The sequence below is a fragment of the Mobula birostris genome, chromosome 10 (genome assembly GCF_030028105.1).
Source record: "Mobula birostris isolate sMobBir1 chromosome 10, sMobBir1.hap1, whole genome shotgun sequence".
NCBI lineage: Eukaryota > Metazoa > Chordata > Chondrichthyes > Myliobatiformes > Myliobatidae > Mobula > Mobula birostris.
The window spans coordinates 55,609,406-55,633,259 of NC_092379.1; the positions used below are offsets into that span (position 1 = coordinate 55,609,406).

The following is a 23,854-nucleotide window of genomic DNA, read 5'->3' on the forward strand; positions in this document are numbered from 1 at the left end:
GGGCCAATTACTGGAGTAAAAACAGGATTTACAAATATTTGGAGAAGCAGTCTGATTAGGGATAGTCAGCACAGCTTTTTGAAGGACAGTACATGCCTCAAGCCTGGCTGACTTTGAGGATATGCCAAAGCACATTGATGAAGGTAGAGCTACGGATGTGGTGTATACAGATTTTAGTAACACGTTTGATAAGACTCCCCATGGTAGGGTCATTCAGAAAGTCAGGAGGCATGGGATTGAGGGAAACCTGGCCGTGTGGATCCAAAATTGGCTTGCTATAGAAGGTTGTAGATGGAGCGTACTCTACCTGGAAGTTGGTGATCAACAGTGTTCCTCAGTGATCTGTTCTGAGATTTCTCCTCTTTGTGATTTTTGTAAATGATTTGGTTGAGGAAATGGAATGATGGATAACATGGAAGCTTAGTGGAGTTGTGGACATCATTGTACGGTATTTAGTGGTTAGCACAATGCTTCACAGTATCAGCGACCTGGATTCAATTCCTGCCGCTGTCCATAAAAGGAGTTTATACATTCTCCCTGTGACCGCATGGGTTTTCTCCCACATTCCAGAGAGGCACCAGTTGGTAGGTTAATTGATCATTGTAAATTGTCACATGATTAGGCTAGGATTAAATGGGGGGGGGGGGGTGTTGCTCGGCGGTGCGGCCCACAGTGCTGGAAGGCAATCTCTGCGCTGTATGTCAAAAAGAATTCCTGCGCTGTGTGGAGAGCTGTTGTAGGTTGCACCAAGATACTGACAGGATACAGAGCTGGGCTGAGAAGTATATAGAGTTCAGCCTGAAAAAGTGTGCAGTGATTCATTTTGGAAGGTCAAATTTCAAGGTAGAATACATTGTTAAAGGCAGGATTCCTAACAATGTAAAGCATCAGAGGGATCTTGCAGTTCAAAGTTCAAAGTAAATTTATTGTCAAAGTACATACATGTCACCATATACAACCCTGAGATTCATTTTCTTGCGGACATTCACAGTAAATACACACATATAACACAGTAAAACACAATATAATCAATGAAACACTGCATCCAACAGGACAGATAACAACCAAATTGGAAAATTTAACAAGTTGTCCAAATACAAAAAAAATGAATAAGCAAGCAATAAATGTCAAGAACATGAGATGAAGAGTCCTTGAAAGCGAGTCCAAAGGTTGTCGGAACAGTTCAGTAATGGGACCTTTTGGTTCAAGATGCTCATATCCATAGATCCCTCAAAGTTGCCCTGCAAGTTGATAGGGTTGTAAAGGAGGAATATGATGTCTAGGCTTTTAATAGTCAGAAGTCTGAATTCAGGAGTTATGATATAGTGTTGAAGCTCTTTAAAACCCTGGTTAGATCACACTTGGATTGTGTTCAGTTCTGGTTGCCTTATTATAGAAAGCATGTAGAAACTTTAAAGAAGGTGCAGAAGAGATTTACCAGGATGCCGTCTGGACTCTAGAGCATGTCTTATGAGGATAGGTTGAGCGAGCTAGGGCTTTTGTCTTTAGAGCAAATGAGGATGAGCGAAGAGGTGCACAAGATGATAAGAGGCATTGCCAGAGACTTTTGCCCAGTACAAATATGAGGGGTTATGATTTTAAGATGATTGGAAAGAAGCATGGGGGGGGAGGTGGATGTCAGAGGTAAGTTTTTTAAGCAGTGGTAGGTGTGTGGAATGCCCTGCCAGGGGTAGTGGTAGATTTAAGATATATTAAGGGCATTTAAGTAACTCCTGGATACAAGATGAGAGAAAAATGGAGGTCTATGTAGGAAGGAAGGGTTAGATCAATCTTGGAGATCAGCATAACATTGTGATCCAAAGGGTCTATACTGTGCTGTCATGATCAATGTTATACATCAGCACCAGTGCACAACAAGACTGCGTGATTAGTGCTCTGCCGTACTCACCTTATACCTGTATTTGTGTGGTTAATTACAACTCTAATGCCATGTTCAAGTTTGCTGATGACACATCTGTTGGTCAAATCAAAGATGGTGACTTATCAGCAGAGAGGAGGAAGACTGAAAATCTGGCTGAATGGCGTGACAACAACCTCTCTCAGCATCAGCAAAAGTGAAGAGCTAGTTATTGACTATAGAAGGAAGCCGAAAAACAATGAGCCAGTCCTCATTAGAGGATCAGAGGTGGAGTGGGTCAATAACAGTAAACTGCTTGGCATTACCACAGAGGAGCCAACACAAAGAACACACAATAGTGCCTCTATTTTCTTAGGGGTTTGTGCAGATTTAACATCATCTAAAACTTTGACAAATTTCTGTAAGAGTATAAGGGAGGGTTTAAACTAGATTTGCAGGGAGATGGGAACCAGAGTGCCAGAGCAGATAGTGGAGCGGGGATGAAAATAAATGATGTTAAAGGTTCATGCAAAGTCACAAATAGAAGGGTTGTGTGTGGTAGTAATAAGCTTCTGAGGTGTGTCTATTTCAATTCAAGGAGTATTGTGGGGGAGGCAGATGAGCTGAGGGCCTGGATTGACACATGGAATTACGACATTATAGCCATTAGTGAAACTTGGCTACAGGAGGGGCAGGACTGGCAGCTTAATGTTCCAGGGTTCCAATGTTTCAGACATGATAGAGACAGAGGAATGAAAGGTGGGGGAGGGGGGGTGGCCTTGCTAGTCAGGGAAATTGTTACAGCAGTGCTCAGGCAGGACAGATTAGTGGGCTTGTCTACCGAGGCCATATGGGAACACAAAATAATCTGCAGATACTGTTGTCAAAGGAACACTCACAATGCGCCGGAGGAACTCAGCAGGTCAGTCAGCATCAGTTGAAAAGATTAGTCGACGTTTCGGGCCGAAACCCTTCGTCAGGACTGAAGGAAGAACTTTGAGGAGGGTTTGAAGAATGCTGGTAGGTGAGAAAAACAGTAATTTGAAAGACAAAGGGCTGGGGGAGGGGAAGCAGGGATGTGATTGGCAGGCGAGCAATAGTAGAAGGAGGCAGAACTATGAGGGAGGTGATGTGAAATAGGGATAGAGGAAGGGAGGGGGAGGGAATTACTGGAACTTGGAGAATTCTATGTTCATACCAAGAGGCTGGAGACTACCTAGACAGTATATGAGGTGTTGCTCCTCCAACCTGAGTTTAGCCTCATCATGGCAGTAGAGGAGGCCATGTATGGACATATCTGAATGGGAATGGGAAGCAGAGTTGAAGTGGGTGGCTACCGGGAGATCCTGTCTGTTGTGGCGGAGTGGAGGTGCTCGTCGAAGCGGTCCCCCAATCTGCGTCGGGTTTCACCGATGTAGAGGAGGCCGCACCGGGAGCACCTGATGCAATAGATGACCCCAACAGATTCGCAAGGAAAGTGTTGCCTCACCAGGAAGGACTGTTTGGGGCCCTGAATGATGGCAAGAAAGGAGGTGTAGGGACAGGTGATAAGTGCTGCGTGGGAGATCTGTGGGGATGGACGTGCGGATAAGTGAGTCGCGGAGGGATCGATCCCTGCGGAAAGGGGAGAGGAGTGGAGAGAGAAAGATGTGCTTAGTGGTGGGTGGAGCTGAGAAACAAGAAAGGTATGACCACATTAATGGTGTTGTATTATAGACCACCCAAAAGTCAGCAAGAATTGGAGGAGCAAACCTGCAGAGAGATAGCAGACAACTGCAGGAAACATAAAGTTGTGATAATAGGGCATTTTCATTTTCCACATATTGATTGGGACTCCCATACTGTTAAAGGTCTAGACGGATTAGAGTTTGTAAAATGTGTTCAGGAAAGTTTTCTAAATCAATATATAGAGGTACCAGTTAGAGAGGATGCAATATTACATCTCCCATTAGGAAACGAGTTAGGATTGGTGACGGAAGTGTGTATAGGGGAACACTTTGGTTCCAGTGACCACAACACCATTGGTTTCAACTTGATCATGGATAAATATAGATCTGGTCCTCGGGTTGAGGTTCTAAACTGGAAAAAGGCCAAATTTGAAGAAATGAGAAAGGATCTAAAAAGCGTGGATTGGGACAGGTTGCTCTCTGGCAAGGATGTGATTGGTAAGTGGGAGGCCTTCAAAGGAGAAATTTTGAGAGTGCAGCATTTGTATATTCCTTGGGATTAAAGGCAAAGTGAATAAAAATAAGGAACCTTGGTTCTCAAGGGATATTGGAAATCTGATAAAGAAGTAGAGAGAGATGTATGACATGTATAAGAAACAGCGAGTAAATAAGGTGCTTGAGGAGTATAAAAAGTGCAAAAAAAACTTAAGAAAGAAATCAGGAGGGATAAAAGACATGAGGTTGCTTTGGCAGTCAAGGTGAAGGATAATCCAAAGAGCTTCTACAGGTATATTAAGTGCAAAAGGATAGTAAGGGATAAAATTGGTCCTCTTGAAGATCAGAGTGGTCGGCTATGTATGGAACCAAAAGAAATGGGGGAGATCTTTAAATGTTTTCTTTGATTCTGCATTTACTAAGGAAACTGGCATGGAGTCTATGGAAATAAGACAAACAAGTAGTGAGGTCATGGAACCTATACAGATTGAAGAGGAGGAAGTGCTCTTGAGGCAAATCAGAGTAGATAAATCCACAGGACCTGACAGGGTATTCCCTCGGACCTTGAAGGAGACTAGTATTGAAATTGCAGGGGCCCTGGCAGATATATTTAAAACGTCGGTATCTACGGGTGAGATGCCGGAGGATTGCAGGATAGCTCATGTTGTTCCATTGTTTAAAAAGTCTCTAAGAGTAATCCAGGTAAAAGTAAAAGTAAGTAAGTTTGACATCGGTAGTAGGTAAATTACTGGAAGGAATACTAAGAGGTAGGATCTACAAGTACTTGGATAGACAGGGACAGAGTCAACATGGCTTTGTGCATGGTAGGTTATGTTTAACCAATCTATTAAAGTTTTTCAAGGATGTTACCAGGAAAGTGGATGAAGGGGAGGCGGTGGACGTTGTCTACATGGACAAGGTTGAATAGGTAAGGCCTTTGACAAGGTCCCGCATGGGAGGTTAGTTAGGAAGATTTAGTCGCTAGGTATACATGGAGAGGTAGTAAATTGGATTAGACATTGGCTCAATGGAAGAAGCCAGAGAGTGGTAGTGGAGGATTGCTTCCCTGAGTGGAGGTGTAGTGGACAGTGAGGAAGGTTTTCAAAACTTGCAGAGGGATTTGGACCAGCTGGAAAAATGGACTGAAAAATGGCAGATGGAGTTTAATACAGACAAGTGTGAGGTATTGCACTTTGGAAGGACAAACCAAGGTAGAACATACAAGGTAAATGGTAGGGCACTGAGGAGCGCAGTAGAACAGAGGAATCTGGGAATACAGATACAAAATTCCCTAAAAGTGGCGTTACAGGTAGATAGGGTCATAAAGACAGCTTTTGGTACATTGGTCTTTATAAATCGAAGTACTGAGTTTTAGAGTTGGAATGTTACGGTGAGGTTGTATATGGCATTGGTGAGGTCGAATTTGGAGTATTGTGTGCAGTTTTGGTCACCAAATTACAGGAAGGATATTAATAAGGTTGAAAGAGTGCAGAGAAGGTTTACAAGGATGTTGCCAGGACTTGAGAACTGAGGTACAGAGAAAGGTTGAATAGGTTAGGACTTTATTCCCTGGAGCGATGGGTATAGATAGAATGAATGCAAGCAGGCTTTTTCCACTGAGGCTAGGGGAGGAAAAAACAGAGGACATAGGTTAAGGGTAAAGGGGGAAAAGTTTAAAGGGAACATTAGGGGGGCTTCTTCACACAGAGAGTGGTGGGAGTGTGGAATGAGGTGCCAGATGAAGTGGTAAATGCGGGCCAACTTTTAACATTTAAGAAAAACTTGGACAGGTACATAGATGAAGGGATATGGTCCAGGTGCAGGTCAGTGGGACTAGGCAGAAAAATGGTTCAGCACAGCCAAGAAGGGCCAAAAGGCCTGTTTCTGTGCTGTACTGTTCTATGGTTATATCCTGATTGGTTGCATCATAGCCTGGTATAAAAACAGCAATTCTCAAGTGGTGGATACAGTTCAGTCCATCACAGGCAAAGCACTCCCCCATCATTGAATATCGTCACAAGAAAGAAGCACCCATTATCTGGACCCTGCTCTCTTCTCGCTACTACCATCACACAGGAGGTATAGAAGCCTTAGGATCTACACCATCAGGTCTAGAACAGCTATTGCCTTTCCCCCATCAGGCTCTTACACCAGCGTAGATTATTTTACTCACTTCAATGCTGCACAACCTACAGGCTCACTTTCAAGGATTCTACAACTCAGTATTATTTTTAAAATTTATTATTTGCAGGATTTTTCTTCTTTTGCACACTGGATGTTTGTCAGTCTTTATTAAATATAGTTTTTCATAAATTCTATTGTATTTCTTTATTTTCCTGTAAAGGCCTGTAAAAATGAATCTCAAGATAGTATATGATGACATTGTTTGTGGCATCCGTTAGTCTCGCGAGTCTCTGCGCCTGGAAAGTCTTGCTTCAGTCTGTGTTGGTAGAGCAGCGTCTGCTGTGGCTGTAGAGGCCCACATGGGAGTGACAGTCTCGGCTGCAGCGAATGCATTTGAAGGTGCTGCCCTCCGGTGTTGTCTTGGTGCTGTTTTTCCGACGAGTGAGCTTTTCTTCAGCAGCAAGCCTCAGCTTCTCCTCTCCTCCTTTGAGACCTCTGCGTAGCTCCAGCCTCCAGCAACAGCAATCACTTGTGATGTCCTCCCACCTCTCGACGTTCATGTTCAGTGACTTCATGTCTGTCTTGCAGACATCTTTGAAACGAAGATGGGTGCTCTCTTGCCGGAGGCCAGTTCCCCGTACAGCAGGTCTTTCGGGATCCTCCCGTCTGACGTGCGGTGTACATAGTCCAGCCAGCAGAGTCGGCATTGTTGGAGCAGGGTGAAGAGGCTGGGTATCTGGGTGCGGGCCAGGACCTCATTGTTGGTGACTTGGTCAACCCACTTGATGTCCAGGATGCGTCTCAGGCTGCGAAGGTAGAAGGTGTTGAGATGCCGCTCTAGTCTGGAGTAGGTCTCCAGGTCTCGCTGCCATAAAGCAGTGTGCTGAGGATGCAGGCCCTGTAGACTGCAATCTTGGTGTGCGTCATCAGCTTTCTGTTCTCCCAGACTCTCTTTGTCAGCCTGGCGAATGTTGAGGCTGCTCGTCCGATCCGTCTGTTGATCTCGGGGTCTAGGGAGAGGCTGTCTGTGATGGTGGAGCCAAGGTATGTAAACTCGTGAAATACCTCCAGCTCGTAGTTGTTGATGGCAATGGCAGAGTGGTGCTCAATGCCTTGGCCTAACACGTTGGTCTTCTTCAAGCTGATGGTCAAGCTGAAGTCCTGGCAGGCTCTTGAGAAGCTGTCCATGAGGCGTTGCAGTTACTCTTCAGAGTGTGTTGCCAGTGCAGCGTCGTCGTCTGCAAACAACATCTCTGATGAGTACTTCATGAATCTTGGTTTTCGCCATCAGCTGAGACAGTCTGAACAGCCTCCCGTCCGATCTGGAGTGGAGGTAGACACCATCAGTTGATGTTCCAAAGGCGTGCTTCAGCATGACTGTGAAGAAGATGCTGAACAGGGTGGGCCATGAATCTCAAGGTAGTATATGATGACATATACTTTGATAATAAATTTACTTTGAACTTAAAGACTGAGAGGTCACCTGAGAGAAGTATATATAATCATAATTATAGCCAGAGCCATTTTCTCAGGGTAGAAATGTCAAATACCTGAAGACATAGCCTAAAAGTGAGGGGGCAATGTTTAAAGGAAACATGGGATAAGTTTCTTTTAAATAGAGCAAGAGGTACCTGGAATATGCAGTCAGTGGAAATGGTTGAAGGAGATAACACTTAACAGGTATTTAGACGGGGATGTGAACAGGCAGGGAATACAGGAGATATAGATCACATGGAGACAATAAGATTAATTTGAATGGCATCATATTTGGCACAGACATGGAGGTCTGAGGGGCCTGCTCTTGTGCTGCATTGTTCCATCCTTTATAAAAACAGAAAATGGTGGAAATACTATGCAATTCAGACAATGTCTGTGGGAAGAGAAGCAAAATGATTTCGGTCAAAGATCTGTCCTGCTGAGTATTTCCAGCATTTTCTGTTTTCTTCATATCCAGCATCTGCAGTTTGTTCCCCCCAGTTTCACTTACTTGTTGAGTATCTATGAGGAGTTAATTTTGAAAACAGAAGCTAATAGGGGAAAGAAACAAAATGGTAAAAAACCCTTTTCTGATATCACAAATAATATAGACACACAAATTCGGCCAGTTCAGCATCAAAAAAGCCAATGATCAGGAGTTGAAGAATTAAATACTGAGATTAGAAAGCTGCAGATGAGAAACACACACAAAGGTTGGAGAACTCAGCAAGTCATACAGTACATATGGAGTGGAAAAGGCAGGTCTGATGAGGGGAAGGACTTTAAAGGGGAGGTACAAAGAGTTCTAAGCTAATACGCTCCCCCTAGAGTGAAGGGCACGGTTGGCAGGATTAGAGAACATAAAAATGGCATGAGATACCCTTGCCATAAAAATGTAAAGGAGAATTCTAAAAGACTTATTAAGTAAATTGAGGGTGAAAGGGAAATTAGGGACAGAATAAATCCTAGCAAGAGTCAGTGTGGTCATCTATGTGCAGAGCCATAGGAAATATGCAAAGTCTTAAATAAATACTCCTAGTCTGTGGAAAAAATAGAACAATGATATCCTGAAGCATAACATTACAAAAGAGAAAAAAGAGAAAAAGGTTGGGTAACTCTGGAACTTTGCCATGTGTTCCCTTGGAAAATGCAGAAAGCAAGGGATGAAGCTGCTGGGGCCAGGTAGGAATTTTTATATGCATGTGGTACTGGAAGAGTGGAGGGTGGCTAATGTCATGTCCTTAATTAAAAAGGGCTGCAAGGATGGGGCAAGAGACAGGTGACACGAGGCAGGCAACGTCAGAGACCAGACATGAGCCCTGGATTAGGCCATTCAGCCCATTGAGTCTGATCCACCATTGCATCATGGCTGATTCCGGATCCCACTCAACCCCATATACCTGCCTTCTTACTATACCCTTTGGTGCCCTGACCAATCAAGAAACCATCAACTTTTGCTTTAAATATACCCAGAGACTTGGCCTCCACTACAGTCTGTGGCAGAGCATTCCACAGATTCTCCACTCTCTGGCTAAAAAAATTCCTCCTCATCTCTGTTCTAAAAGGTCGCCCCTCAATTTTTAGGATGTGCTCTCTAGTTCTGTATACCCCCACCCACATTCTCTCCACATCCACCTTATCCTTTCAACATCTGGTAGGTTTCAATGAGATCCTCACAAATTCTTCTAAATTCCAGTGAGTACAGGCCCAAAGCTGTCAAATACTCCTCATATGTTAACCCCTTCATTCCAGAATCATCCTTGTGAACCTTCTCTGGACTGTCTGAGCATGTTTCTGTTAAGGTTCCCTTTTTTTCTCTTACTGTACCTAGTGTAGTAAATGGCCATTGTGTGTTCTTCATGCTGGATGTTAAGAGTCCTGGGAAACCCATAGTCTCCCAGGAAACTATACTTGCGTGAAGTGCATCTGACTGCAACTCCTTGAAAACTGTGTTAGGGATCTGGAGCAGCAGCTGGATGAGCTTCGGCTTGCATGGGAGAGTGAGCAGATAATCGATTAGAGTTACAAAGAAGTAGTCACCCCTAAGTTGCAGGAGGCGAGTAACTGGGTGACTGTCAGGAAAAATGGAAATGTGAATAGGCAGTTAGTGCAGAGCACCCCTGTGGCTATTCCTGTCAATAATAAGTATACAGTTTGGATACCTCCCAGGGGAACAGCACGGAGACCAGGTTACTGGCACTGAGCATGTGCCTGTGCTGCAGAAAGGAAAGGAGGAGGAGAGGGGAGCAGTAGTAATAGGGACTTAGAAGTCAAGGGAATAGAAAGGAGATTCTGTGTAAGTGAACGGGTGGTATGTTGCCCCTTAGGTGCCAGGGTAAGGAATTCTCAGATCACATCTGAGAAGCAGGACCTCCAGGGTAGTAATTTCTGGATTGCTACCTGTGCCATGCACCAGTGAGGGTAGAAACAGGATGATTCGGCAGATTAATGCATGGCTGAGAAGCTGGTAGAGAGGGCAGGGCTTCAGGTTCTTGGATCATTGGAATCTCTTCTGGGGAAGGTATGACCTGTTCAAAAGTGACAGGTTGCACCTGAACCCAAGGGGTACCAGTATTTTCGGGGGCAGGGTTGTTGGAGCTGCTGGGTAGGGTTTAAGCAAATTTGTCAAAAGTATGCGAACCAGAGTGAAGGGACTCAGGATAGGAGGATGGTAACAAAACAAAGATAGTTTGCAGTCTCACTGTCTAGAAGGGCAGGCAGATGATAGGACATAATTGCAGCCAGCAGGATGAGTATCAGTGCATTGGGGATGCAGAATCAAAAAGGGTAGCAAGTACAGTACTCATTATATCTCAATGCATGGAGTATAAAAAATATGCGGATGATCTTACTGCACTATTACAAATTGTCAAGTATGATGCTGTATGATGGAAACATATGCATCCTAGTGATAGAGAATATTCCTTTTTTTCACATGTTCATAATAAATATTCGAGAATCGACTATTTTATAGCCGACCCTCGACTTTTAATGTTCAGAAACGTGAATATGATGCAATTGTTATTTCTGATCATGCTCCCTTAAATTTAATATTTGATTCGAAAGATGTTGTTTCTGTAAGATCACCTTGGCGTTTTCCAGAACATTTGTTACAAAGTTCAGATTTTGTTGAGTTTATTGAAACTCAGAGTTTTTTCTCTTTAATAATATAGGAAACATCTCAAAGTTAGTAATTTGGGATACGTTAAAAGCTTGTTTACGTGGTCAGATTATTTCTTATTTAGCTAAGTTGAAGAAACAGACAAGAATGGAATTAGATAAAATTGCTAAACAAATTAAAGATTTAGATAATATCAATGCAATCTTTCCAAATGTTGGTTTGTTTAAAAGAAGAGTGGAATTACAATCACAATATAATTTATTATTTGCTTAAATTAAAAAGTCAGTTTTATATTTTTGGGGATAAAAATAATCGGCTCTTAGCTTCCCAATTAAGGGCTGCTAGAGCTAAAAGACAAATTTTAAAGATCCCTGAAGATAATGGAGGTATAGTAAGTAATTATGAGAACATCAATAATATTTTTCAGGATTTTTATTCCCTTCTTTATAAAACTCAGTTTCCTGCAGGTCCCTCCAAAATGAAGGCTTTTTTATATAAGATTAAATTTCCTCAAATTACTGCTGAAGATTAACAGACCCTTGATGCTCCAATTGAGCATGAAATTCAGAAATGGTGTAAATTAAGTATAATAAAAAAGAAAATGGTGTAAATTAAGTATAATAAAAAAGAAAATTTTAATGCAAACAGTTGATAAATCAATGTGAAACTTGATGCTGTTTGTTGCTTGAAAGCTTCTCAATATTGGGTGTCAGACTTGTTGATGCCAAGAGTAAGACATTATCCAGATGGGCATCAGCCAATCTTGTTCTCAAATGGTTCTTGGTGTGCTTCATTTTTGAAAATAATTGCTCACACAGATAAGTGCCGCTAAACAGTAATGCCATCTTTTTTGTATGGTCCACTAAGTTAGGATACTTCCCACTTGGATATTTTCTATAGAAGTCAAGCACTGACCCATCTTCAGAATGAAATTTCAATCTCAATATGTCGTCACACTGCATCTCAATCATTTCCATTTGAAATATTTCTGATGCAGTGTCCACTTCCACATCAAATGGAGTAGCAAACAGCTTGAACTCATTTGCATGCAAGCAAAAATCAGCAAAACGAGATGAAAACTCTTCTCTCAATTCTTGCACCATATTCACAAAAGTGCCTGGATCTTGTGCTTTACTTTTTTGAAAAGTGGGAAAATGTGCACAATTTCCTTTTTGAAGCCGGTACTCCCACAATTGCAGTTCCTTTCCACTATGGCGGGTCTTGTAATGTCGCCTGATATTTGCCACCTTCTTCACAGCAACATTTTCTCGGCAAATGAGACAAACTGGTTTCCCAGCTTGCTTGATGAAGAATTAACCTAGTGTCCAAGTGTCTTAGAAATTTTGGCACTCAGTGTCTACCTTCCTGCATTTTGCATTCATTGCCATTGGAATTTTTTTCTTCGATTTTATTTCAAAATGCGAGTTTTAGCGTGGATTTCTTGTTAAAACACATTGACGCTGTTTCGGTTTACAAATTTGAATGATCCTCGCTTGAAACACTCAGAATAAGGAAAATCACTCGCGGGCCGGTCAAAATACCTTCGCCCTAACCTAGGTTGCCTACCCCTGCCCTAAACTACCTAAGTCTCTCGTTGGCTCTCTGTTTTCTCAACACTACCCGCTCCTCCAGCTATCTTTGTATCATCCGCAAATTTAGCCAGAAATCCTTAATACTGTAGTCCAAATCATTGACATACATCGTAAAAAGTAACTATTCCAACTCCAACCCCAGCTCCACTGGTAACTGGCAGCCAGCCAGAATAGGATCCCTTTAATCCCACTTTGTTTTCTGTCGACCAGCCAATGCTCCACCCACGCTGGTAACTTCCCTGTAATTCCTATCTTGCTAAGCAGCCTCATGTACAGCACCTTGTCAAAGGTCTTCTGAAAATCCAAGTACACCCTATCCTTGTTATATGCGGATTCACAGTTATGCGATGAACCTATTTCTACCGTCTCATTATATGCATCCAAAATTCAGTTATGCGAGGAGCACTGCCTTCCCGCCAATACAAGTCAGGTGCGTGCGCCTCACAATCTCTCTCCCGCCACTCTCGCATTAGTTTTGGCAAGGTGTGGATGCATGATCTTAAACTTCTGTTGGTTTTACCTACAGTGCAGTGATTTTGCGCTTGAAATATTTAACTATGCCTCCTAAGCATCCGATGTCATGTCTTGGGCTGTCAACCGAGCGGCAGAGAACCGCTTTAACACTTGAAAAAAAGTTGGAAATTATAAACAGCACGGCATCAGCTCTGGGACGCTACTGCCGGGAACAGAACCTTGCCTTTAAAGTTCTTTTGTTGCTTGACAATGCGCCAGTCCACCTAAACATTTGGACAGCATTCATCCTAACCTAACAGTGCGTTTCCTGCCACTTTAACACAACATCGCTGATTCAATCACTCGACCAAGGTGTAATCCACATTCAAGGCGTGCGTACTTTTTTTTACCGCAAACTATCTCTCAGATGCTGCAAGCAACAGACAATTTTGAAAATCCCGGGAGTTTACCAATGGTGGAGGTCGGAACACTTGGCACAAATGGCGATGGACATGGACCGCGTTTAGAACAGAGTCAGCATTTCAGTCATTCCCTGCCGTCACCCCTTCTTCCCTACAAGCAAATTTAAAACAAAATGCTTGGAAGCAAACAATCCTCACCACTTTATTCAAATCGGTAACATCTTCTGCCGGCAGTTCTAAGAATTCTGAGAGTCTTCCTTCACCCCTTGCTGTGCTTCATATGATCCTGACGACCACAACCATCCACCTTATCCATGTAAAGCTGCCCGACATCACAACAACCACTTATCTCCCGGAGTGAACACACTTGCCACTGTTGGTGAGTACTGTACACTCTCGGATGTTAACTTTCTATGATTTATTACATTGAATATTACCTTAAATTGATTAAATATAATACAAATGTTGTCTTGTAGTACTGCTTTTGTGTCGTATTGGTATGAACATGTGAATAAATTACAGATAAAATATATTTAGGAAGTCCTCTGGAACGCATCCCTATTTTCTCTATTTAAATAATTATACGCATTTTGCGATTTCACATTATGCGTCAACTTCGAGGAACATATCCCCCGCATATAACGAGGATAGGGTGTATCTCCTACTGCATCTCCTTTGTCTACCCTGCTTGTAATTTCCTCAAAGAATTGCAGTAGGTTTGTCAGGCAGGATCTTCCTTTCAGGAAACCATGCTGGCTCATCTTGTCATGTGCCTCCAGATACTCGGTAATCTCATCCCTACCAATCAATTCCAACAACTTCCTAACCACTGATGTCAGGCTAACAGGTCTATAGTCTCCTTTCTGCTTCTTAAATAGCGGAGTAACATTTGCAATTTTCTAGTCCAATGCCAGAATCTATCAATTCTTGAAAGATCATTGGTAACACCTCCACAATCTCTCCAGCTACTTCCTTCAGAACCCGTCTTAACCCATAAATCATCGTCATTAGGGTTTATCCTTTCAGCCCATGAATTGCGTCCTGATGAAGGGCCTCAGCCTAAAATGTCGACTGTTTCCTCTTTCCGTAGATGCTGCCTAGCCTGTTCATCCAGCATTTTGTGTGTTTTGTGTGTGACTTCCAACATCTGCAGATTTTTCTCGTATTTGAGACTTTAAGCACTTACTTGAATAAACTTGATGCGATTAACGAAACAATACAAAGTAAGATTAATAAAATACAGCTACTGGAAGTGAAAAAGGATCTCCTGCTTTCCCGGTGTATATGACAAATAAACTCTTCTCAAGTTTCAAGCTGGGAACAGGCATTGATTATAACCAATGTTTCGATAATAAACTCTGCCACCTTATTCAGGGATGATGCCTGGGTAAGTCTAGTCCAGTGGTATATATACCCTCGTAGTCAGTCCCTCGTGATTAATTACTCCTCATCCAATCAAGTTTTCGCTCTCCCACCTTGTTTACAATCAAATTCCAGTTCTTATTTAGAATAAGACCTTTGTCTTTGTTAGGCGAAAAGAATTTTAACAAAGACTAAGTTCTCACTCTAAAGTAAGAACTGGTATTCGATTGTAAACAAGGTGGGAGAGTGGAAACCTGACTGGATGAGCACCAACCAATCAGACAGGATGAACTATGGTCTTATGCATTGAAAAAAATGTAAATATTCCAAGCTGGAACAACGACAAGGTCAAGAATTTAACTGTGAAAGTGCCGAACTACATTAAAAGTGTTAAATTACAAAAGTAGATGAATTAGATCAAACCAGCACTCTGCAAGTAGATAATTTAACTAATCCATTGGGGGAGAACCAAGAAATGTGTTACATGCTGAATGTAGAGTGTGATAAGAACATTAAAGAGTCTAAAGAAAAATTCTCTGTTAATTGAATGTATCCCTATCAAGTTACATGATCTTCTTGGCTTTAGCGAGTTACAAGACAGTCTGACACAGATTCACACTGCGCATTGACAACACCCAGTGGGCTGTGTTAATAGTGATGTCAATATGTTGGAATACTGCCAACATTAAATAGTCCCCAGAAATAGCGACATCTTGGGAAATCCAAGGAATTGCAAAATGAATATAACACTGACCTCTGGTGGCTTAAGTGATAACATAATAATGGTCCAATAGCAATGTTGCAACTTGCCCCAGTAAAAACTAATGGAGTGAAAACACGTAAGAACAAAAATGGAAATTATGCAAAGAGGTAGCAGGTTTAACATCAACTACCAGAACAAAGGAAAACCGGCAAATGCACCATTTGTTTAAAGAAATTCAATATCCTATAAAAAGCTTAAAAAGAGATCAACTGAAGATAATATGGAAGAATCCACAGATGATTCTCCCAAGTTGACTTTCATGGATCATTTGAAACCAGATGTTACCAAAATGGCGAAGCTAATAAAAGCAGATTGGAGTGAAACTGCCATTTGCTACAGTGACCTGATGCAAACTGCCAAATAAGTGGAGCAAGATATTGAAATTTGAATAAGGCGGGTAGAAACTATCCCAGCAAGAAAAGCTACCACCATACATACAGCCAAAACTCTGATTAAGGACTATATTCCTAGATGGGGATTCCCTTGACACAATGGCTCGAACCAAGGAACACATGTTTGTTAAGAATTATGTCAACCGATGAATATTTAATGGCATTTCCATTGCCCACATTATCCAGAGTCACAGGCAAGTTGAAAGAACGAATGGCATTATCAAACAACGGCTGACTAAGTATTCGAGGAAGGTGCACCATGGCCTACAGCTCTTCCATTGGTTTTATGCAGCATTAGATCACCCCCAAACAAGAAGACAAACCTGAATCCATTTGAAGTGGTAGCACCACTGTGAGCTCTCAATCTCAGAGTGGCTGATATTCAGTTGCAAGAAAAAGTTTGTGAACCCTTTGCAATTACTCATAAAATGTGATCTGATCTTCATCTAAATCTCAATAATAGACTAACACAATCTGCCTAAACTAATAGCAAACAAACAATTGTACTTCTTCTCGTCAATACCGAATACACCATTTAAACAATCACAGTCTGGGTTCAAAAAAGTATGTCAACCTCTGGGGTAACGCCTTCTACAAAAGTTACTTGGAGTCAGGTGTTCCAATCAATGAGATGAGATGGGAGGTGTGGGTTGCAGAGGTGCCTGGCCCTATAAAAAAGACACACACAGTCAGGTTACTGACAGACTCTGCTCTTCTCAATAAAGATGATTTATTCATGTGCACCAATCAACTCAATCAACTTTCAGAGGTCTTTCGAAGAACCATAAAGATGCATGAAGCCGGAAAAGGTTACAAAAATATTTCTAAAAACCTGAGTGTTCATCAGTCCACAGTGGGAGAAATTCTCTACAAATGGAGTAAATTCAGCACTGTTACTGCTCTCCCTAGGAGTGGGTGTCCTGCAAAGATCACACCAAGAGCACAATGTGCAATTCTGAAGGAGGTAAAAAAGAACCCAACGGTAACAGCAAAAGACCAGCAGAAATCTCTAGAACTTGCTGAAGTCTCTGTTCATGTGTCCACTATAAGGAAAACACTGAACAAGAATGGTGTTCATGGAAGTACACCACGAAGGAAACTGCTGTTCTCCAAAAAGAAAAATTGCTGCATATCTCAAGTTTGCAAAAGACCATCAGGATGCTCCAAAACACTCTTGAAACAATATTTTGCAGACAAATGGGATAAAAGTTGAACTTTTTGGCAGAAATCCTGGTACAAGAGGGAAAGCAACCAGAAGTCGTGACACCTGTTGGCACCAACGACATAGGCAGGAAGAGAGATGAGGTCCTGAAATGAGAGTTTCAGGAACTAGGCAGAAGGCTGAAGAACAGGACCTCAAGGGTGGTGTTCTCAGGATTGCTTCCAGTGCTATGTGATACTGATGGTAAGAATTGGAGGAGATGGCAGTTAAGTGCGTGGCTGAGGAGTTGGTGCAGGGGGGCAGGGTTTTAGATTTTTGGATCATTGGGATCCCTTCTGGGGAAGGTGGGACCTGTACAGATTGGATGGTTTGCACCTGAACTCGAGGGGGAGCAATATCTTTGCAGGTAGGTTTTCCAGCATGGTTCGGGAGGGTTTAAACTAATTTGCAAGGGGGATGGGACCTGGAGCGATGGAATGGTGAAAGAAGTGCATGGAGTAAAGCCAGATCTAACATATAGAGAGGCTTTGAGGAAAGAGAAGCAGAATAAAGGGTGTAAAGGTAGGAAGGTAGAAGGGCGTGTACTTCAATGCAAGAAGCATCAGGAACAAAGGCGATGAACTGAGAGCTTGGATACATACATGGAATTATGATGTAGTGGCCATTACAGAGACTTGGCTAGAACCAGGGCAGGAATGGATTCTCAATATTCCTGGATTTCAGTGCTTTAAAAGGGGGGGGAAAACAGGAGGAGGGGTGGCATTACTGGTCAGGGATACTATTACAGCTACAGGCAGTGTAGCAGGATCCTCTTTTGAGTCAGTATGGGTGGAAGTCAGGAAGGGGAAGGGAGCAGTTACACTATGGGGAGTATTCTATAGGCCCCCTGATAGCAGCAGAGATACCGAGGAGCAGATTGGGAGGCAGATTTTGGAAAGGTTGTTATCATGGGTGACTTTAACTTCCCTAATATTGATTGGAACCTGATTAGTTCCAAGGGTTTAGACAGGGCAGAGTTTGTTAAGTGTGTCCAGGACGGATTCCTGTCACAGTATGTTGACAGACCGACTAGGGGGAATGCCAAACTAGATTTAGTATTAGGTAATGAACTGGGTCAGGTCACAGATCTCTCAGTGGGTGAGCATCTGGGGGACAGTGACCACTGCTCCCTGGCCTTTAGTATTATCATGGAAAAGGATAGAATCAGAGAGGAAAGGAAAATTTTTAATTGGGAAAGGGCAAATTATGAGGCTATAAGGCGAGAACTTGGGGGTGTGAATTGGGGTGATGTTTTTGCAGGGAAATGTACTATGGACATGTGGTCGATGTTTAGGGATCTCTTGCAAGACTTTAGGGATGAATCTGTCCTGGTGAGGAAGATAAAGAATGGTAGGGTGAAGGAACCATGGGTGACAAGTGAGGTGGAAAATCTAGTCAGGTGGAAGAAGGCAGCATACATGAGGTTTAGGAAGCAAGGATCATATGGGTCCATTGAGGAATATAGGGTAGAAAGAAAGGAGCTTAAGAAGGGGCTGAGAAGAGCAAGAAGGGGGCATGAGAAGGTCTTGGTGAGTAGGGTAAAGGAAAACCCCGAGACATTCTTCAATTATGTGAAGAACAAAAGGATGACAGGAGTGAAGGTAGGACCGATTAGAGATAAAGGTGGGAAGATGTGCCTGGACGCTGTGGAAGTCAGCGAGGTCCTCAATGAATACTTCTCTTCGGTATTCACCAATGACAGGGAACTTGATGACAGTGAGGACAATATGAGTGAGGTTGATGTTCTGGAGCATGTTGATATTAAGGGAGAGGAGGTGTTGAAGTTATTAAAATACATTAGGACCGATAAGTCCCCGGGGCTGGACGGAATATTCCTCAGGCTGCCCCACGAGGCGACGGAAGAGACTGCTGAGCCTCTGGCTAGGACCTTTATGTCCTTGTTGTCTACGGGAATGGTACCGGAGGATTGGAGGGAGGCGAATGTTGTCACCTTGTTCAAAAAAGATAGTAGGGATAGTCTGGGTAATTACAGACCTGTGAGCCTTACGTCTGTGGTGGGAAAGCTGTTGGAAAAGATTCTTAGAGATAGGATCTATGGGCAGTTAGAGACTCATGGTCAGATCAGGGACAGTCAGCTTGGCTTTGTGAAGGGCAGATTGTGTCTAACAAGCCTGATAGATTTCTTTGAGGAAGTGACCAGGCATATAGATGAAGTGGATGTGATCGATATGGATTTTAGTAAGGCATTTGACAAGGTTCCACACAGTAGGCTTATTCAGAAAGTCAGAAGGCATGGGATCCAGGGAAGTTTGGCCAGGTGGATTCAGAATTGGCTTGCCTGCAGAAGGCAGAGGGTCATGGTGGAGGGAGTACATTCGGATTGGAGGGTTGTGGCAAGTGGTATCCCACAAGGATCGGTTCTGGGACCTCTGCTTTTCGTGATTTTTATTAACGACCTGGATGTAGGGGTAGAAGGGTGGGTTGGCAAGTTTGCAGACGACACAAAGGTTGCTGGCGTTGTAGATAGTGTAGAGGATTGTCAAAGATTGCAGAGAGACATTGATAGGTTGCAGAAGTGGGCTGAGAAGTGGCAGATGGAGTTCAACCCAGAGAAGTGTGAGGTGGTATACTTTAGAAGGACAAACTCCAAAGCAGTGTACAAAGTAAATGGCAGGATACTTGGTAGTGTGGAGGAGTAGAGGGATCTGGGGGTACATGTCCACAGATCCCTGAAAGTTGCCTCACAGGTAGATTGGGTAGTTAAGAAAGCTTATGGGGTGTTAGCTTTCATAAGTCGAGTGACGGAGTTTAAGAGTCACAAGGTAATGATGCAGCTCTATAAAACTCTGGTTAGGCCACACTTGGGAGTACTGTGTCCAGCTCTGGTCGCCTCACTATAGGAAGGATGTGGAAGCATTGGAAAGGGTACAGAGGAGATTTACCAGGCTGCCACCTGGTTTAGTGAGTATGGATTATGATCAGAGATTAAGGGAGCTAGGGCTTTACTCTTCGGAGAGAAGGAGGATGACAGGAGACATAATAGAGGTATACAAGATATTAAGAGGAATAGATAAGAGTGGATAGCCAGCGTCTCTTCCCCAGGGCACCACTGCTCAATACAAGGGGACATGGCTTTAAGGTAAGGGGTGGGAAGTTCAAGGGGGATATTAGAAGAAGGTTTTTACTCAGAGAGTGGCTGGTGCGTGGAATACATTGCCTGAGTCAGTGGTGGAGACAGATACACTAGTGAAATTTAAGAGACTACTATACAGGTAAATGGAGGAATTTCAGGCAGGGGGTTATATGGGAGGCAGGGTTTGAGGATCGGCACAACAATGTGGGCCGAAGGGCCTGTACTGTGCTGTCCTATTCTATGTTCTATGTTCTAAATGCACACCGCTACGTTTGGAGGAAGAAGCATCATGGTTTGAGGCTGCTTTGCTGCCTCGGGGTCTGGAACGCTTGTAATCATTGAGGGAACAATGAATTCAAAATTGTATCAAGTCAGGAGAATGTCATGGTAGCAGTGCATCTCCTGAAGCTTATTAGAAGTTAGATGAGGCAATAAAAATTTGAAACAAAAGAATAAATCAACAATAGAATGAAAAAGAAAAATATTCATGTTTTAGAATTGCCATGTCAGAGACAAGACCTGAACCCAATTGAGATGCTGTGGCATGACCTGAAGAGGGCTGCTCATGCAAGGTATCCCAGAAATATTGATGAACTGAAACAGATTTGTACGCAGGAATGGTCTAAAATTTCTTCTCGTCCTTGTGCAAGTCTGATCAGCAGCTGCAGGAAACATTTGATGGAGGTTATTGCTGCTAAAGTAGGTATTACCAGCTATTAAATACAAGGGTTCACATACTTTTTCTAGCCTGGACAATGAATGATTAAACAATATGTTCAATAAAGGCATGAAAAGTATAAATGTTTGTGCGTTATTTTGCTTGTCTAATATTGTGACTGAGATGAAGAACAGACCACATTTTGAGTAATTAATGCAGAAAACCAGGTAATTGCAAAGGGTTCACAAACTTTTTCTTGCACCTGTACACGTTATGGCTGACAGTTTAATTGATTATTGTGTGAAACTAACCCAAGTTTCTGCTGTTTGGAGTGGTCCATCGGAAGGAGGGAACACCTTGATTCCTGGCAAGTGGGTTCTTGACAAGAAACAACTTAAGGCAGCACAAAAATGATTCCGGGAATGAAAGGGTTAGCATACAAGGAACATTTGATGGCTCTGGGTCTGTACACACTGGCATTTAGAAGAATGAGGATGGGATCTCATTCAAACCTTTCAAATGTTGAAAGGCCTAGGCAGAATAGACGTGGAAAGGATATTTTCCATGGTGGGGGAGTCTAGCACATGAGGGCACTGCCTCAGGATAGAGAGGCATCCATTTAAAACAGAGGTTCAATGAAATTTCTTTAGCCAGAGGGCGGTGAATTTGTGGAATTTATTACCACAGGCAGCTGTGGAGACCAGGTTGCTGAGTGTATTTAAGGCAGAGCTTGATCAGTTCTTGATTGGACACTGATTCAAAGGTGATGGGGAGAAGGCTGTGGAGATGGGCTGAGGAGGGGAAAAAAGGATCGGCCATGATTGAATGGTGGAGCAGACTCGATAGGCCAAATGGCCTAATTCTGCTCCTATGCCTTACAGATGAACCACTGGGAGCGTGGTAGGAAGGTCCTTACCAAGCACTGTTAATTACCAATTCAGCAGTCAAAATTGAAGGTAAAATTAAGTGGATACATGCCAGCCACTGCAAATGAGCTTAAGTGACTCCAGAATGCTGTGGAAAGACTTCTGGACATTATGGATCTTATTTTGAGGTTTGTTGTTATTATATGTTTACCTATTTCCCTTACTAATGATGTGCTAATTAAATTAATAAATGTGAATACAATCACCATGTTTTGAGAAGCAACGTATCTGACCCTATCCATACTATAGCCCAGATATAATCATCTCAGTTCATAGCAAAGCTATCCAATCTTCTATATCTGCTATCAGATCTTCTCTTAGCAAATAAGGGGGAAAACTTGTGCAGTTTTAGGTAAGGGACGTTGTACCTATATACCCGACAACTCCAAATACATAATTACTCAATATTAAAAGTCACAATACTTATTTAATATTCATGATCATAATCTAATTCTTTTGTGTTTGTTTAAAGGCAATTATTACTAGCATAGTCCAAACTCCTATAAGTATTCCTAATGTATCCAATCGTGACATAATACTACAGATATTTCCAAGAACATGTATACTCTTTGATATTATACAATTGAAGTAGTACTTGATTACTCTGTAAAGTAGATACTTTAAGTTTTTTCACCTCTACATTTTCAGATGTGGCGATTCTAATAGCTTACCTTATAGAATTGGAAGGGTGGGGGAGGTGGCCTGTTGGAATCGGTTGTTTTGTTAATACTTATTATATTAGTTGAATTAATGTAAGACTAAACTCGTAGTCCTTGCTAACATTTTCGTAGTGTTTTGCCTGCATTTACTGGCAGAAGATGGTTATCGCAGTTACATAATGGTTTTGGACACCTTTTCATTTTTCATTGGCTGAGTATTAGCACATTACCGTCGTGCTATGATTGTGCAACCATTGACTGGTTTATTCTTATCAAGGAAATTTCTGTAATCTTAATTGTAAAGGTGTTAGTATCAAGAGCACCACATTTACTTTATTGAATCTCTTTGGACAATCAACACTTTTTTGAGCCCTCCTTGCGATACCATGCTAGATTACAATGAGTGACAGCAGTTCCTGGTTTAGAGAGTATGCACTATGATCAGAGATTAAGGGAGCTAGGGCTTTACTCTTTGGAGAGGAGGAGGATGAGAGGAGACATGATAGAGGTGTACAAGATAATAAGAGGAATAGATAGAGTGGATAGCCAGCGCCTCTTCCCCAGGGCACTACTGCTCAATACAAGAGGACATGGCTTTAAGGTGAGGGGTGGGAAGTTGAAGGGGGATATTAGAGGAAGGTTTTTTACTCAGAGAGTGGTTGGTGCATAGAATGCACTGCCTGAGTCAGTGGTGGAGGCAGATACATTAGTGAAGTTTAAGAGACTACTAGACAGGTATATGGAGGAATTTAAGGTGGGGGCTTATATAGGAGGCAGGGTTTGAGGGTCAGCACAACATTGTGAGCCGAAGGGCCTGTACTATGTTCCCACACACTGCACTCCAAGCAGACCAAATCTATCTGGCAAAAATAAACTGGAGTTGTCACACAGAGGTTATGGATGTGTGTTCAGATAGTACGAAATGCAAACACAGCTTCAAGAATAGATGGTTATAAAAATAATCACACAGGACAGCTATTTAAAAAGAAATAAATGAGCGAACAGAAAATAGCTGAGTTTGTTATTAAACTTCCTATAACCAGTCTTGCAACTGCTGACTCAAGGATATTAAACCTTGTTTGCTTTGTGTACACTTTGAATTCCAGACTGTAAAAAGGAAAACTCAATCTTAAGGTTTTAATTTTTAAATTTTCTGGTAATTAAATATCTTGTAAAAATCTAAAAAATGAGAAATTCAATAAAAACTACTGCATTTACTTTAAAAAAAAGATTAAATAACAAATGGCATTATTTGAACCCTGTCCAGAGACCCTGTAGTTTCAATCCCGAATAACCATTTTGCAATTATACAAAATGCTGTTCCATGTATTAGCAAAATGAATTAAATCCATCATAAGAACACAAGTTTCCTGTAAACAATGTACTTTTTAAATAACACAACTCTGTTTAAAAGGGTAATGAAATATTCAATGAATTAAAACTGAAGGATAGAGACAAGCACAGCATGGAGCTGGAGCATTCCAACTGATAGAAAATGTTGGGCAACTGAAATACACAGCTTTTTGTTTTGGTAAATTGGTAACGTAACTATGTTTAAATCAAGTACAATATATTAGTTTCTAACATCCAA

General features: G+C 42.1%; 1 protein-coding gene across 8 annotated transcripts in view; it reads right to left on the bottom strand.

Moving 5' to 3' along the window:
• The window catches only part of brwd3 (bromodomain and WD repeat domain containing 3), a 302,860-nt gene that overhangs the window by 100,886 nt on the left and 178,120 nt on the right, over window positions 1–23,854 (bottom strand). Inside the window, exon 29 of one of the 8 annotated variants that reach the window (XM_072270320.1) lies at window positions 16,300–16,393. The exons of the other annotated variants lie outside the window; for them this stretch is intronic. Coding sequence (XP_072126421.1) covers window positions 16,336–16,393 — 58 coding nt within the window. The 3' untranslated portion in view covers window positions 16,300–16,335. The remainder of the gene's footprint in view (window positions 1–16,299; window positions 16,394–23,854) is intronic. 8 annotated transcript variants of the gene reach the window in all.